Consider the following 15,268-nt stretch of genomic DNA (forward strand, 5'->3'; position numbering starts at 1 on the left):
ATATGTATGTTTAAAATATAATTTTTTAGTTTGAAATAAAGTTATTTTATTTTTGCTTTAACATTTTTTTTTAAACTTAATTAATTAATTAAAAGATAAATCAAAAAGAATAAATTTCTTTTATTTATGATTGAGTATATAAAAAAAATCAGAGAAAAAATAAAAAGTAAAAGAAATATATGTTTATTTAAATGAAAAAATATTTATGTTTTTATAAGATTTTTTAACTATAAACAAATATAATTATCCATTTTAAATAATATATTTTTTGATATTATTTATATAAAAAAGAAAATCATCTTTATTTATTTAAGTGAATAAATAAAAGATATTTTTCTTATCTGTTTTTTATTTTTGAAAAAGAAATTAAATTGATATTATTGTTTATCAATCAGCAAGTGACATAAGTAAAGCAGTACCTCTTTTAACCCAGAAATCTTAATCAGAAGTAGAAACAGCAGAAGGATTAGGTTTAATAGGTAACATAACAGTGAACATATAAGAGGGCTTTTCTCTGTAACCTAAAAATATATATAAAAAAATATATATTATATATATATATAAATATATATATATATATATATATATATATTTACCTGTTCTTATTGGATAAATATAAGTAGGACAAGCATACTTAGATTCACCTTTTTTCTATTTTTATTTTCCTTCAAAATATACTGGTTTGAATAAAATTATAGGCATTTAATCATGTAATTTCATTGGTTCTGCATCTATAATATAATTTTTATCAGAATCCCATCTAGCACCTTCTAGATATAATCCATCAATATAAGCACCTTCTTTAGGAGCAGCACTTACATGCGTATCTTTTGGCAGGAAACTAAAAAATATATTTAAAATTAATTAAAATAAAATAAAAATACCTGAATTCCCATCCAAATTAATCAATAGGAACTCTTAATTTTCTGGCAGCTTATTAAAGTAATGCAGTAGTAAAACCTGTAGGGAAAGAAAAACCTGAAATCCAGAAAACATTAGGTTATTAATTTTTTTCTCCCCAAATTTTAAGTTATTCGATTCTTCTTATAAGATCATCAACCCAAGAATTTAATGGCTTTAAGGAATAATAACAATATTTCCATGAAAAAGGTACTTTTCCTTCATAAAGACTATCCATAATAGTTTCTAATTCTTCAGAAATTAATTAGATACCTTAAATACCTTTATCTAGATTATCAAGTGAATTTTTTACATATATAAGTAGTTTATTATATCTATCTATCTCTTAAAGTAAGACTACTCTTAAAGGATTTCCTTCATCATATGAACTACTGTTTCTTTTAACTTCCTCTAAGTCGATTTATTCGGGAATTTTTTCCGATAACTCTTTTATTATTTATGTTACTTTAACTTCTTTAGAAATTCCTTTAGCGAAAACATTTTATGGAGAAAGCGACATAATGGAGTCTATAAGTAAATTAGATTGAATTATTTAAGATGATATTTCAGCATTTATATGTTGTCCGAAAGTTTCTGGTATTTCCATAACAGGAAATTCTTCTATCTTAGCTATATAGTAATTGTTTTCATTCCCTGTTTTTTCAATGTTTTTGAGGTCTTTTGCGTTTAGTTCTTCTGGAATGTAATATTATTATTAGAAATTGTCTAGTTTATGTCTTTCTTCAAATAAAACAGAGTCATTATAGTATTATTGAGCATATACATTTAATAATCTTCTATCCCATTCATCTGTAACTCTACCTCCATATGTAACTTCTGCAATTAAAAATTTGATAGCATCCCATGGAGGTGATTTATTTTAGACAACCTATTCGCTATTTCCTTATTATTATTATTAACTTTATTAAGCTTATTTGTCTACTTATCCCTATAAATCGATATACATCTAGAGTATATTATCTGCCGTTTCCCAATCTGAATCATTAAAATCGTAAAGAACATTCCAACCTAATTATTTGAACCTTTTTCTTTCAATAATAATCGAATGGAACCAACAAAGAGAGAAAAGAAGCTTTTTATAATAACCTTTATTATTAGGTTTCGGTTATTAGTATTTGTCAGCAGGCATATTATGATATAAACGCAACATATTGGATTTTATACCTTTTGATGGTTCAGTAGTTACTTTAACGCATTTTTATAAAATGGAAATGGGGAATTTCGGATGAGGAGAAGAACTTAACCATAAACGGAAATTGTCGTGAATATCATTCTTAGATTATTCGAGATTTTCAATTATTTTTTCAAGTTCTTTCAAAAAACTTAATGATAAATGACAATTAGCTAAATAAAGCCAATATCCGTTTCGACATCCTTCAAGTACTTTTTCTCTGGCTTTTTTAGCTTATCCTTGACCTAAGGAAACTGGATGTAATGTAGCTCCTTTTAAATCTGCGAATTGTTGAAGTTAACTAAATGGATCTACACCGGGGGATAATATAAATATTACAGGAGTGTATTTTGTACTGTCTAAAAATACTGTTTCGAATGTGAATGAGGGAGCAGTAGTATATAAAGGAGAAAGCTTTTCATTTACGAAAAGTTGAGCACTGAATATAACTCGATCGGGTCTAATAGTTTTAACAATAATCATTTTCCTTAAAGGGTCGCATTTATTTTCCCATTCTCCAGGTAAAGGATCAGTTTCGGGGTTAGAGGACATATACCAGCGTTTCCATTCTTTCGAATTATGTGTAAAGGCACCTATTATTCCGGTGAAATTGGGCATTTTGTCCAAGTCGCAAATTGTATCCCATGATGATTGAGAAATCCAGTCATTAGGATTAGGTGGTTGGGCTTTTTTATCATAATAAACTTCACTGCCTCTTAAGAAAAAGTTGAATTCACTTTCATCGATATTTCCGGAAAGTTTAACTGCCATTTAAATTGATAAAAGTAATTTATCACATTCAAAGAGACCTCGACAGGCGTATTTATAGATTTCTTCTTGATGTCTTAAGGATATTGCTTTTAGTTTATCTTGTAAAGAGTCGTTTACGGCTTATTAGCGACTTGTTTGAAATTCGATTGTACGTTAGAAGAGACTTATGTATGATTCTAATGAAAATTAATACATATTATTAATTAATGAGAAGTCGTTTATGACGAAAAATAATTTCGAAGAAATACTAGCTAAGCCTACATAGTGCTTTCTTAAATTCATAGTTTTGGTCATTTAAGCAGCTCCAGCTTCTATTTAATGTCTTACATCTATATATATATTTATTTATATTTATTTTTTTGTTCATTTATTTATATATTTATTAGTTTATTTATTTGTTTATTTGTTTATTTATTTATTAATTTATATATTTTTTTTACCTTCTTCAGTTTCTTTAGCTACTTAGAGTGCCTTAATTAAATCAAGATCGTCAATTAATTATCCTTTTGTTTCTTGGAGCATTTTAAGAATTCTATCATCCAAGTCTTTAAGTTTTATTTCGTTATCTGCTTTTTTACGTACTAGTTCATTTTTTTGTCTTTCTAAACTGGCCTCCATTTTTTAAATTACTACAGATATCAATTAATCTTAAAGACCTTCTTCTTTTACTGCGAAGTTTACTAAAGTAACTCTAGTCGAAACTTCGGCTTTGTATCTTGGATTAGAAAGCTTCGTTGTTAAATAAAATCTGAAATCAGGATTATATTTAATTTCTTTGTCTGCACCAAGTACTAAAACTAAACCTCCTGTGGCATGTCTTTTTATTGATTTATTAAGGAAAGGTTCCAAAGAAGGGTCTATTTCTTCATCTAAATTTTGCAAAATGACTACGTTTCCTTATACTATTGAAGTTTCGAGAGTACTAATGTAGTTATCTTCTTAAGGATCTATTATTTTTAATTTTTCCTTGTTAATATCTCTCTCAGTGTTTTTAATCCAAGTCAAAGCTTACATTTAAGGGTCTATCATAAGCGCAAATCTGCTGCTTTTAGTAACCAAAACTGCATTTTCTCTGGAAAATTAATCGTCAGGTAAACCTTTGAAATTCCAGTTTAAAAACGTTATCGGTTTTACAAGGAAATCAGGGAAATTGTAATCTCTTGAGTGTGCAATTTTGAGCTATTTAACTTATCCAAGTAAGGCATCTTTGACAAAATCTCTTCTATATTCGGACGGGAAAGGTCCTGCATATGACATAAAAGCTGCAGACATCAAAGAATCCCCTATTAAAAATTCGAATTTCTATTCAAGGACTTATTTACGTTCCTTCCATCCTTCTTTTGTACCTTCTAAACCGGAAATTAATTTTTCTGCTCTTTCTTGTTTATCGAGGAGTATTTTATTTTATTCTTCTAAATATTATTTATCCGTTTTGGCTTGTTCTAATTATTTTTCTAAAGTAGTAATTTTCTCTTTTAATTTTGAGAGATTTTCTTGTAAATTCTTCAGTTCTTCTTCTGATTTAGCTAATCTTTCTGTCAGTTAATTTACTTTGGCCCTTTTAGGTTCTATATCTTTAAATGATTTTGCGTACATTTCCATTGCTAAAACCCATCTCCACATAGAGCCTCCTGCTTCGGACTTCTAATCAATAATACTTATACTCATTTTGGGATCATGTGTCAATTTTTCTATTTTAAGAAGTGTTTTTTAAGATATATGGTCTTTATCTACATCTCTTAGTCTTTCTAAAAAACGAGGATCTGCAAGTTCTTTTTTTGCACTAGCCCAGGAAGGATCTTTTCCCAAAATAATCATGATTGCTTATAAAACTTCACCTATACCTTCTGGTGGTTTATTGAATGATTTTATTTCAGCAAGTTTGTTTTTATTTAAATTTTCTAAACCTTCTTCAGCCATTCTTAATGCAGGCATTGCTTTTTGGAGATCCTCCTCTGCATCGGCTTGGATTCGCATAATTTCGCCTTTCTCTTTTTCTACTATGGCAGTTTTTTATTCTACAAATTTACTTTTTTCATTCACATCGCGTGATTCACCTTCTATTCTAATCATTAAATCTTCCACTTCTTTTTGACTTTTTTATTAATTTATTTACGATATTTGTAATTATTGCTTCAAAACTTCAGAACTTTCAGCTGCCTCATCTAGTTTTTTCAAACCGAGACGTAATTTAGTGATTTCGTTCCCATATTCGAGTTATTTAGCACCTAAAAGTTCTACATAACCCTTTACGAGTTCTATATAATTAGTGGGGGTTACATAGTACATTCTTTTTAGTTTATTAAACATATCTTCGGACATTTAAAGCACTGTTATATGCGCATTAGAGAAAAATGCAGAAATTGCAGTTCTTAGATTTTCACGTCTTTCTTCTTCTTATTGTAAAAGAAGGGCTTCTTCTTCTTCTCTTTTTATTTGAGCAGGGTCTTTTTTCTCAGCCTTTTAATTATTTGTATTTGTTTATTATTATTTTTCTTATTAAGGAGCAAGTTAGTTAATTGACTTTTAAGGAACGGCAGTAGGAATAGGTGTTTCTTTGATTTTATCTTCTAACTTTAATGGTTTTAGGTATTTATTTGCTACTTCCAATAAAGCTTCAGAAGGCCAAGTCATAAACCATATAATAGTAGTATTATTTACTAATCCAGGGTACATTCTGGTGTAATTTCTTAAGGAATCACCTGTTTTGGACATACAGAGCATTAAATGGAAATTATTTTAAACTCTAGTGAAGAAAAAGTCGATGATTTCTTCATCTGGAATTCTTGCATCTTTGTCAAGTTTATAATGGTTAATATATTGTTTTTTCATTTTTTCTTTTATTTAAGGATAGTCGTCTTTTTAAGAGAATAAATTAGGAACTTCACCTACACTGAGAATATTATTTATGTCTTCTATAAAACCTTCGTTTACAATTTAATTATCACTAAATAAGAAAACCCCACTTTTGTTCTTAAAACCGGCTTCTTCATCCCATCTTTTAATGTCGTCTCGGAATTCTTTCATTCTGTAATTTCTGGAAACTTCAATTTACCATAAAGAATATTAAGCAATATATGCTGCTAATCTAGTTAAAGAATGTCTCCCAGAACCTCCTTCTCCTACAAGCATTCCGTGCCCTTTTCCTAATTTAATGATTCTATGGATTTTACATACATAGGAAATAGCTTCATTGAATAAAACTATAGGCATAGGAGTTCTTTAGTTAGCATTGTAGTCTTCGAGTTTTTTTTCTACAAAGATTCTTAATTCTAATCTTTCCTTTTGGGGAATTTCCATATAAATTTTTTTTTCGTTATTAGATTCTTCCATGAAATCTACAAATATAGTATCTTCTTCATCATTAGTACATTCTTTCATATTTGTCTGTAAAGTAGCTTCAAGTTAATCTGAAATAAGTTTTTTTAATTAAGCACGGTCTTCGAAAGAAATCAATCTATCATGGAAAACTCTCAAACATTCATGCACCCATAAACGGTATATTGTCATTTTGGAATCGCAATAAAATTTGTCTTATAAATAAACTCCTTATATAACTTTTGATATATCTCTCAAATTAAATACATAATGGGATTTTTTCGGAGTAGGAAGGAAATTTTCGGAGACAGTTTTGAATAAATTAAGAGTTGCTTAGGCTATACTTTCAGATAAAAGTTTAATTTCTTCTTAGAATTCAGAAAATTTATAATTAAGAATAGACTAGAAGATTCTCCTTACTTAATTATCAGTAGGGAAAGTAAACGCTATTAAATTGAATTTTCCTTAAAATCTGTTTGATATTTAAGCTCTACCACCCCCAGGAGGTCCCATAGCTGTAATTAATTAAATATCAAAGATTTGTTTAAATAAATCTCTAGATTATCTATCAAACCAGCCTCCATAATCCATCCATTATCTAAATAACTCTAAAGGGGGTTAACTTCCAAAAGTGTCTTTTCTCGGCATATTAAGATCGTCGACAAAAATGACCATCTTTTTAGAATCAGGTATCATTTTATATTTCGTCCTTCTAACTAATTTCGATTCTATCATATCTTAAGTTTTCAAAGAATTAGTTTATGCTGAAAAAACTATATTCATAGAAGTATATTAAGATTCATCTAAGTCGGATAAAATCCCATTTATAAGAGCAGTTTTTCCAGTTCCAGTGTTTCCTACAATTAATGTATTCACCTTATTTTTGAGCAAAGTCTATATTATAAATCTACTTCTGGCACTATCTACAGTCGGTACAAGCATTTTATGATAAGGAATACCTAAAGCTGGTTTCCAAGCGTTTGCATTGATTTTTTCTTCCCAAGAAGACCATTCGTTTTTGTCCACATTAATGTAATAATCATACACAGTATTCGATGAAGGGAATATACTTTCGATATCTCTCATTTAATAGTCAATATATTTTTAACCTTCCTCATCTACAGTAGCCCCGAAAGACCATATGAGGGCAAAAGTGAACCATTTTTCCAATAGAGCATAATAAATTTCACTTTTATTAGGTAAATCTATTCCAATAGTACTTTTTTCGGTTGTAAAGAAAGAGTCCATTAACCTTGTTAAGGCCACAACGATATTTATGTCAGTACATTTGACTAATTCTTTACAATTTTGGCGGACTTTGAATAATTTAATAATCCATTTATCTATTAAATCAAAAAAGAAATCCTATACATCTAAATCAGATATTTTCTTTATCCAAGCTTCTATAAAAGGTCTATATCCTAAATCATTCTAATCTATATAAATCATACCAGCTCTAGATACTGTAGCAGGGGAAGCAACTGAAAGATCTTCTACTTCGAATATCAAACCAACTTATGGAGGTAACGAGATTCTATCACCATTTAAAAGAGTAAGTACTTTATTATCATCTAGTACTGTATTCATTGATTCTATCCATAAAGTATCAACTGGTCCATCTAAAATCATCCATCTTTAATCCAAAGATTCATCTTTACATAATCTGGACATCATAGATGATAAGACACCCTCATTCCATTCTAATGTAGATCTATCTACAAATCCGAAAAGTTCATTTAAGGAAACTGTTTTTGGATTTAAAACTTCTGTACGTACTGCATGATATTTATCATTATTATTTTCTTGCTTACTTAATACAGTTAGGGCTTTTTGTAAAATTTTCCAACAAGTAGATTTTCCTGTAAGACTTTTGCCGACAAGCATATTGCCATGTCTGGTATTTTTAGAGTCGTATAATTAAATACACTTAGTGATCATTTCTGGTTTAGGAATTAATTTGTCGTTTTTCATCTCGTTTTCAATAGCCTCTACTAGTTATAAGCTTTCAGATTCCGGTAAATCTATATTTGGAAAAAGATCATTAAATAAAGCATTAAATAAAAAAACATCTTCTTAAACAAACTTAGGCATATTCATATCTCTAATAGCCTTCATTAGTATCATTTATTCTTAATTATTTTCTTCTTATTCGTTTTCTTTATCTTTTTCCCTACCTCCTTATTAGGCTCCTTAATATCCAGTTTCTGCCCCTTTTTCTCTCCTAATCTACCCTGCGCAATTCAAAACTGATTTAATGGCTCTTAAACCGAAATCATAATGGTCTTATTTAGATAATTACTAAGTCATCAAATTATATAAAGTGACCATTTTTATAGATAATGGTCTCCCGTTTTTAAATCCTTCTGATTAAAGCATAATTTCACAAATAATAGTAGTTTCCGGTACCATCATAGAAATTGGTCTAAAAAGACTTTTTAGATTATCAGGTAATTCTGATCTTCCGGCATATCCGGGATTCATAGTGATAAAAATGGCCATTTGTTCGTTTATTTATATGACATCGTCTTCGAAATCTAAAGTATTAAGTTCTCTATGTTCACCTAATTTTCTCAAAGCATTCATAATAGAATGCATCTATTAAGCCACAACGGAAAGTACTTCTACTTCAATTCTATTAAATTCATCAAAACAACCCCACCCTCCTGTCTAGATGAGCCCAGAGAACATTCTACCAATCGATTTATAATCTAAACCATCTGAACAATTAAAAACAAGTACAAATTTAGCCATTCCTTTTCCCAAATCTTTCACTGTTTCTGTTTTTCCAGTACCCGCAGGTCCTTAAGGTGCTCCACCTTTATTTAATTTCATAGCCGTAGTTAAGGTCATATAACATCTATCAGTAAGCGCAGTAATAACCAATCTTCCATTATTACCTTAATATTCATACCCATAAGGGAATTTAGTATTAGTTTATTTAATATCAACTTCCATTAAATCTCCTTATATAGTCGCACAATACCTTAATTATTTCAACCAATCAAATTAATTTTCATTAAAGCAAGTTTTCATTAATTACTCTATTATATCTTTAGCATGAACCTCTATAGTAATTAAAGCTATTAGTTTATTTCGGTCAGTAGCACTTCCTGGTTTTCTTACTTGGCGAGTTAATTCATTTAAAAAGTGATTTTTTTCTTCTTTAACAGATTTCCAAGCTTTGCTTTTGTCTGTTTTGTCTGTATTACCTATTTATTATAGTACATTTGCACAATCTGATGTCCAATAAAGTTAAGAAGCTACAATTAATAATTGACCAGGCCATGAAGGTATCCATTTCTCAACCCAACGCATTGCTTCTCGTTTTCTTATTCCTTAATATGTTTTTAGGAGTTCTCTTTTGAGTGTATCGACCATTCTTATTTCTACTTATTTGAGCCACTTCTCAACCCCATATTCGCATTTGACAGATTATTATAATTTCACAGATTCCTAATCTGGAGATATCATTTGGGTTACTTCGAAAGCTTCTTATGGTCTTCCTTTTGCGCTTGCGACAAAGGTTTAAGTAAAAGATAACGTTTTGATACCTTCGAAACATTTTTTTATGTGTTTATTTACTTTAGAAGGATCTTTTGAATTTCCAAGAATTTCGAAAAGATCGTCATTAGACAAAAAGTAAAATCTAGGGAATTCTTTTCTGTTCTTCTCTAGTAAAGAGAAAAGGATTTTTTGGCTCTCGTCTAAGTGTTTGCTCATTATTATAAGTTCTTGAAGGAATCCTTCCTGACTAAGAGCATTTTTGGCATTTTTGCTAATGAAAATGTTATTCATGTAATTTTGGAGTTATTTTTCTATTTTCTAGAATTTAGCAATATCTCCTACTAATTATTTATCTTATTCATTCTATTATGATGCGAAAATACTTTCCAAATATATCCATTGTCTTTAAACTTAAAGTAAAGCATCTAATGTTTCAATAATATTTTATAAAGCATTTTCCCATTATTCAATATCAGTTTTAAAAGAATCATAATAAGCAGTTGTTTTTTAAGCCGAAAGTTTACCCATATGATCTTCCAATATATTATATATTTCGTCTGCTTTTTTTATTTTATAGCATCCTTTTTTATGTTCTTCCATTTAAATTTCTAAAACTTCCCATTTTTCGCTAATTGTTTATAATGCAAATTCAATTTTGTATTCTTCTCGTGCAACTTCGCAAACATCAACTACTGCTTCTTTTTAAGAAAGAAGTCCTATTCTAAAAATCTCTTAAAGATTAAATTATTCGGAATCATAATCTAATAACTAGCCTAGTAGTTTTTGTAATTTTTCCCAATGTCTAATTCTCATAGATCTATCTCCTAACATTTTTATAAGTGGTAAAGTTTGTCTAAAAGACTCGATTGTATTTCTCAAATTATTTACTACTTCCCATCTTTTCATTTCTTTAGGATATTCATTTATTAATAATTAATAATCATCAGCTAAATCATCTAATCTTTCATATTCAAAATCTTTAAATTTCATAGATTTAACTTAATCCCATTCCCTATCCCAATCATCTTTTAATTTCCATACTTTTTCTAAATTTTCGATTTCTTTTTCAACATAATCTAACTCTTCGCACTAATCGTAGCTAATATTGAATAACTCAAAAGCGAATTTCATATCTTTTTCCCTACTTCTAAGTGCTTTTACAATATCTTTATATTCATTTAACATTTAAAACGCTTTTTCATTAGAAGTATTTGTGACTGTAAAAGGCGCATTTGCTGTGAAATAAATTTTATTATCTTGAGTATCTTTTCTAAAGTCATCTAAGTTTTTACAAGTCTCCAAATATAAATCGTTATAAACTTTTTAATTTCTCACTTCGATTCTTTCCAGCATATTCTAGAATCCCTGCCAAGCATCTCTTAGGTTCATTTTTTTAATATTTTCTTCCTCCTTTAGACTTATTTATGAATCTTCTAATAGCTTAAACTTATCTTCTATAGGTTTTAATCTTTTTTCATATTCAGGTTTCTCTTTTTTAAGTTTTGATAAAGATTCCATATTTTTCTTCAATTAATGAATATCTAAAGGAGTAGGAGATAAATGAACTTCACTATTTTAAAAAAGTGCATGTAAATCATTTAAATCTTTAATAGCTTTTTCTTAAACCGCTTTTAATACTGCATTTTACCATTAAATTAGTATATCTACAATAACATTTTTAATATTCGTATTATCCAAAACAATACAATCTTATTAATTAATAGTTTTATTATTCTATTGAATTTCAGTAGCCGCAAACTCGAATTTTTCCAAATGATCTTTAATATTGGTAATATCATCGTCTTATTTAAGCATTTATTTCGAAAATTAATCTTTAATACAAGGCTATTTCCAATAAAACTACTTCGAATTCCAAGGATCTCTTAATTACCCGTTTTCTAATTTAGAGCAACTCGAACATAAATTAGCCAAAATTTTCTCAGAATACTTCTTTACATCATGATCCCCTGATATAGCCGTAAAATAATCATCTAAACCTTTAATAATATCATCTTCGAATTAAGTAGGGACTTCTGCGCCTTTCCTTTACATCATCAGAGGGTTATTTTTATTTTCTTTTTCTTTCAAAAGTCGAAATTCTTTAAGTCTTTCTCTCCTTTCCGAACTCATTATTATCTACATTCTTTTAAAGTCTTTAAAAATCTCGTTCATAGCAGACATAGTAACTGTAATCATCTATTATAGATATTGAATAGATGGTTTGAAAGCCACTTCATTGTTTTCGATTTCCAAACTAAGCTTAAAAATAGGAATTGCGGGTATTTTATCATCTCCTATTACCTTATGGAGTTCTAATAGACTATTTTTGATAGCTTTTTTTAAAGCATCTTCAATTTTCGAGTCTATAATTTTGACATAGTCATACCAGACTTTTTAAATTTCAATTCCATTATGTAAAAAAGGTTCATATGTTTCACACAAGATTCTCTTTATTTCTTCCAATGCTGCTTTTATTTTATTTTACATATCTTTTCTGTGTTTTTCTTATTCTTCCTCGAAAACTTTCAATTCAATAATTTTTTTCTTTTTAATATTTATTAACAGTCTACCAGCTATTTCTTGACATTTCTAGTCTATTTTTTCTGTATTTTATTTAAACATTCTCAACTTGTTATAAATCTCATTACAACTCTATCTACATTATTTAACAAAAATCTCCAATATACCTTTCGAACTCCACTTCAATTTATGTAATCCTGGATAAATAACCTTCTCAGTCTGACTATAATAGTCTTTAAAAAGCTTCTTTTCCATATCATCCATATAATCAATGATTTTATTCTAATCCCTAACCACTAACATTACATATTCTTTCAAAACCCTCAGATTTTCCCTCTAAGTAGTGGTAAATTCTTCTGCATAACTCGGGACTATGATACCGAAAGGCATTAACTTTTTCCAAGCCACTACTTCATGCATTAATTTTTCAGCTTATCTATCGAAATTTTATTCTAAATGCTCCATTTTATTTTTTGCTTTATTGGCATTTTCCTTCCCTCCTTTTTAATTATTATTATTAATATTTTCCTCAGGTCTTATAAGAACTGATTTATCTAAAAACTTGGCTCCCAAAGGTGCATCCTCTAAGTCTTTATTTTCGTCTTTCCATTCTTTAAATTTTTAATGCACTATAAATTGCTTAAAAGTCTAAAAAAGTTAATCATATTTATCCAAAGCACTTCTTTTTAATTAATCTGGAATAAAATATAGTTTATCTATAGAATCTTTCATTTTTTAAATTCTATGTATTTATCCTCTCACCCAAATTGCCTGCCCAGAATATTTTCCATGTTAAAGTGGAATATTTAATTGTCCTTGGTTTTTTTTCATATTATCATACTCAAACTTCGATTTATCTAACTCTGAAACAAACAACTAAACAACTTCCCCGGCTTTTTTTTTAATTGCAGCCTTAATGTTTTCCCTTTTGGCTAAATAATCGAATGCTTCTAACATTTCAACGCCCTATTCAACTGTAGAAACTTAATCGAAGCCAAAATTAATTATATTTTAGTACATTACATCGAGGTCTTTCATCCCATTCTTGAACATGTTAAACAGATCATGCCAATTGGAAGCTTTTACGTCTAGAATTAAATCTTGTTTAGATCCTCTGATTTTTTCTAATTATTTTTTGAACCTTTCTTTAATTTCTTCCAATATACTTTCTATTTCGGGCCCTCTTGATCCTCCAAATTATGGAATTTGATTATTTGAACCTTTTCCAGCAAATTGTAATTAACCTGTACATATTTCGATTAATTCAGTACACCTTTATACAAAAGCTTCCATTTATGCAAAGATTGAATTATGGTTGAAATCCCATGTTTTTTTAGTGGCGTTTTCTTTTTTTTTTTTCTTTATTAATTCAGATGTTCTTTCGTATATTTTTTTCCATTTTCTTCCGCATTCAATAGAATCTCTTAAATCTTACATGCATTTTTCTACATCTCCATCTAACATGTCTTATATATTAATTTATTTTTTGCATCTTTTTATTATTTCATTTGATATTTTATGCAATAAACCAGATATTCTTTCTTATGAATTATAATGTTCAGAAAATTCCCAAATCATCCTAACTCGATTTAATAAAGAAGGCAAAATCGAAGGTATTTCTTTTGGAGTAGCTATTTCTAATTATTTACAAGGTTCATATAAAGAATTTAAAAATGCTAAGTTATTTTCACTCTCAATAGATCCGGAATTTATGTTTTTTGTTAATTCCTCAAAACTAGGAACATAAGAAGAATCAACTAATTTAAGTATTTATATTATTCTTTACAAGTCAGGATTTTCTAATTATCTTTAAATAAATTATAAATTATCTTTTCTGCGACGCCAATATGTAATTTCGTCTAAAGGACCTGCATTTTCTTAATCTTATTAAGAGTCTTAGTTATTTACGATTTCTTTAATTTATCTATACCAATATATTAATGTTGATTCTAATCTTTAGATTAAATCTTTATCTTATGAAACTGCTTATGTATCCGATAAATTTTCTTTTGGAATATATAATTTTGTAAAACCTTCATTTTATTAAGATGCTTCTGTTAATGATGCCATAAACTAAATATTTTTTTATTTTTTTTATTTAAATATTAAATACTTTATGTAATTAAGCAATGAATTCTTTCTTAACATTTTCAGGCCATGTTGTATCACTGTAAATAGAAGGATTGTAAATTTCATCCATTAATTTTAATAAAGACTAAATGTAATTATGTTTTACAGAAGCATGACTTACAAAATCTTCAATTTAAGAAATATCATATTTAGTAATTTAATCATTTTAATATTTAACAAAAAACTAAAAATCTTAATCATAAGAATCTTAAGAAAGTATTGGAGGATCTTAAAATGAAATTTTTATTCCATCTTTTTCAACCCAAATAAACATATTTCTATAATTTATTAAAAATAAAATATATATATATATATATATATATATATATATATATATTATTTTTTTTTTAAACTTTATGCTTGTATTATTGAAAAACTCTCCACATTTTTCGTCAAGTTCTTAATTCCAAAATTTTTCGTCGAAAATATTTAATTCCTTTTCTAATATTTACATTATCCAAATAATTTTTTCTTCTATATTATTTTTATATTTAAAATAATATTATTTTTTTTGTTACTTGTATCCTAATTAATCAAAGATTATACTGCTTCAATACTTTATATTTCACTTACTTTATTTTATTCAAGGGTTTTAAGTTTTTTTATTTTTCGTCTTTTTGGTACTTCTGCAGGATCTTTACCTTCTTCTTAGGCTTATTTTATAATTGTTCTAATTCTTCATTAGGAATATCTTCTTCTGCTTCTTCTAATTCTACATCTACTACTGCCAGAGCTTCTTCGTTTGGAGCTTCGTTTTGTTTTGCTTCATCTTCTTCTACTAATTGAAGATCTTAAGGAGGCTTTTCTTCATTATCATTATTATTATTTAACTATGACTCACTCATTTTTTTTTTAATGTGAATCGTTTATTTGTTTTTTTTTTTTTAATATATATAATGCAAATATATATTATAAATTTTTATTTTTTCTCTT

At 27.9% G+C, this 15,268-nt stretch overlaps 1 protein-coding gene across 1 annotated transcript, besides 3 other annotated features; it reads right to left on the bottom strand. All coding sequences in view use genetic code 6, as the record gives it.

The window, feature by feature from the left end:
• Positions 1 to 527: 527 nt before the first annotated feature.
• Positions 528 to 592: a microsatellite.
• Positions 593 to 3,111: 2,519 nt separating this feature from the next.
• IMG5_159700 (hypothetical protein) lies at positions 3,112 to 15,180 on the bottom strand (the record flags this gene model as incomplete). The annotated part of the gene is made up of 4 exons (XM_004030464.1): positions 3,112 to 3,192; positions 3,304 to 14,278; positions 14,319 to 14,613; positions 14,882 to 15,180. Coding segments are annotated over 4 exons (11,650 nt in total), but the record flags the coding sequence as incomplete, so codon positions are not given.
• Positions 3,202 to 3,296: a microsatellite.
• Positions 14,635 to 14,672: a microsatellite.
• Positions 15,181 to 15,268: the final 88 nt, after the last annotated feature.

This window comes from Ichthyophthirius multifiliis (genome assembly GCF_000220395.1).
Source record: "Ichthyophthirius multifiliis unplaced genomic scaffold scaff_1120509251207, whole genome shotgun sequence".
Classification (NCBI taxonomy): domain Eukaryota; phylum Ciliophora; class Oligohymenophorea; order Hymenostomatida; genus Ichthyophthirius; species Ichthyophthirius multifiliis.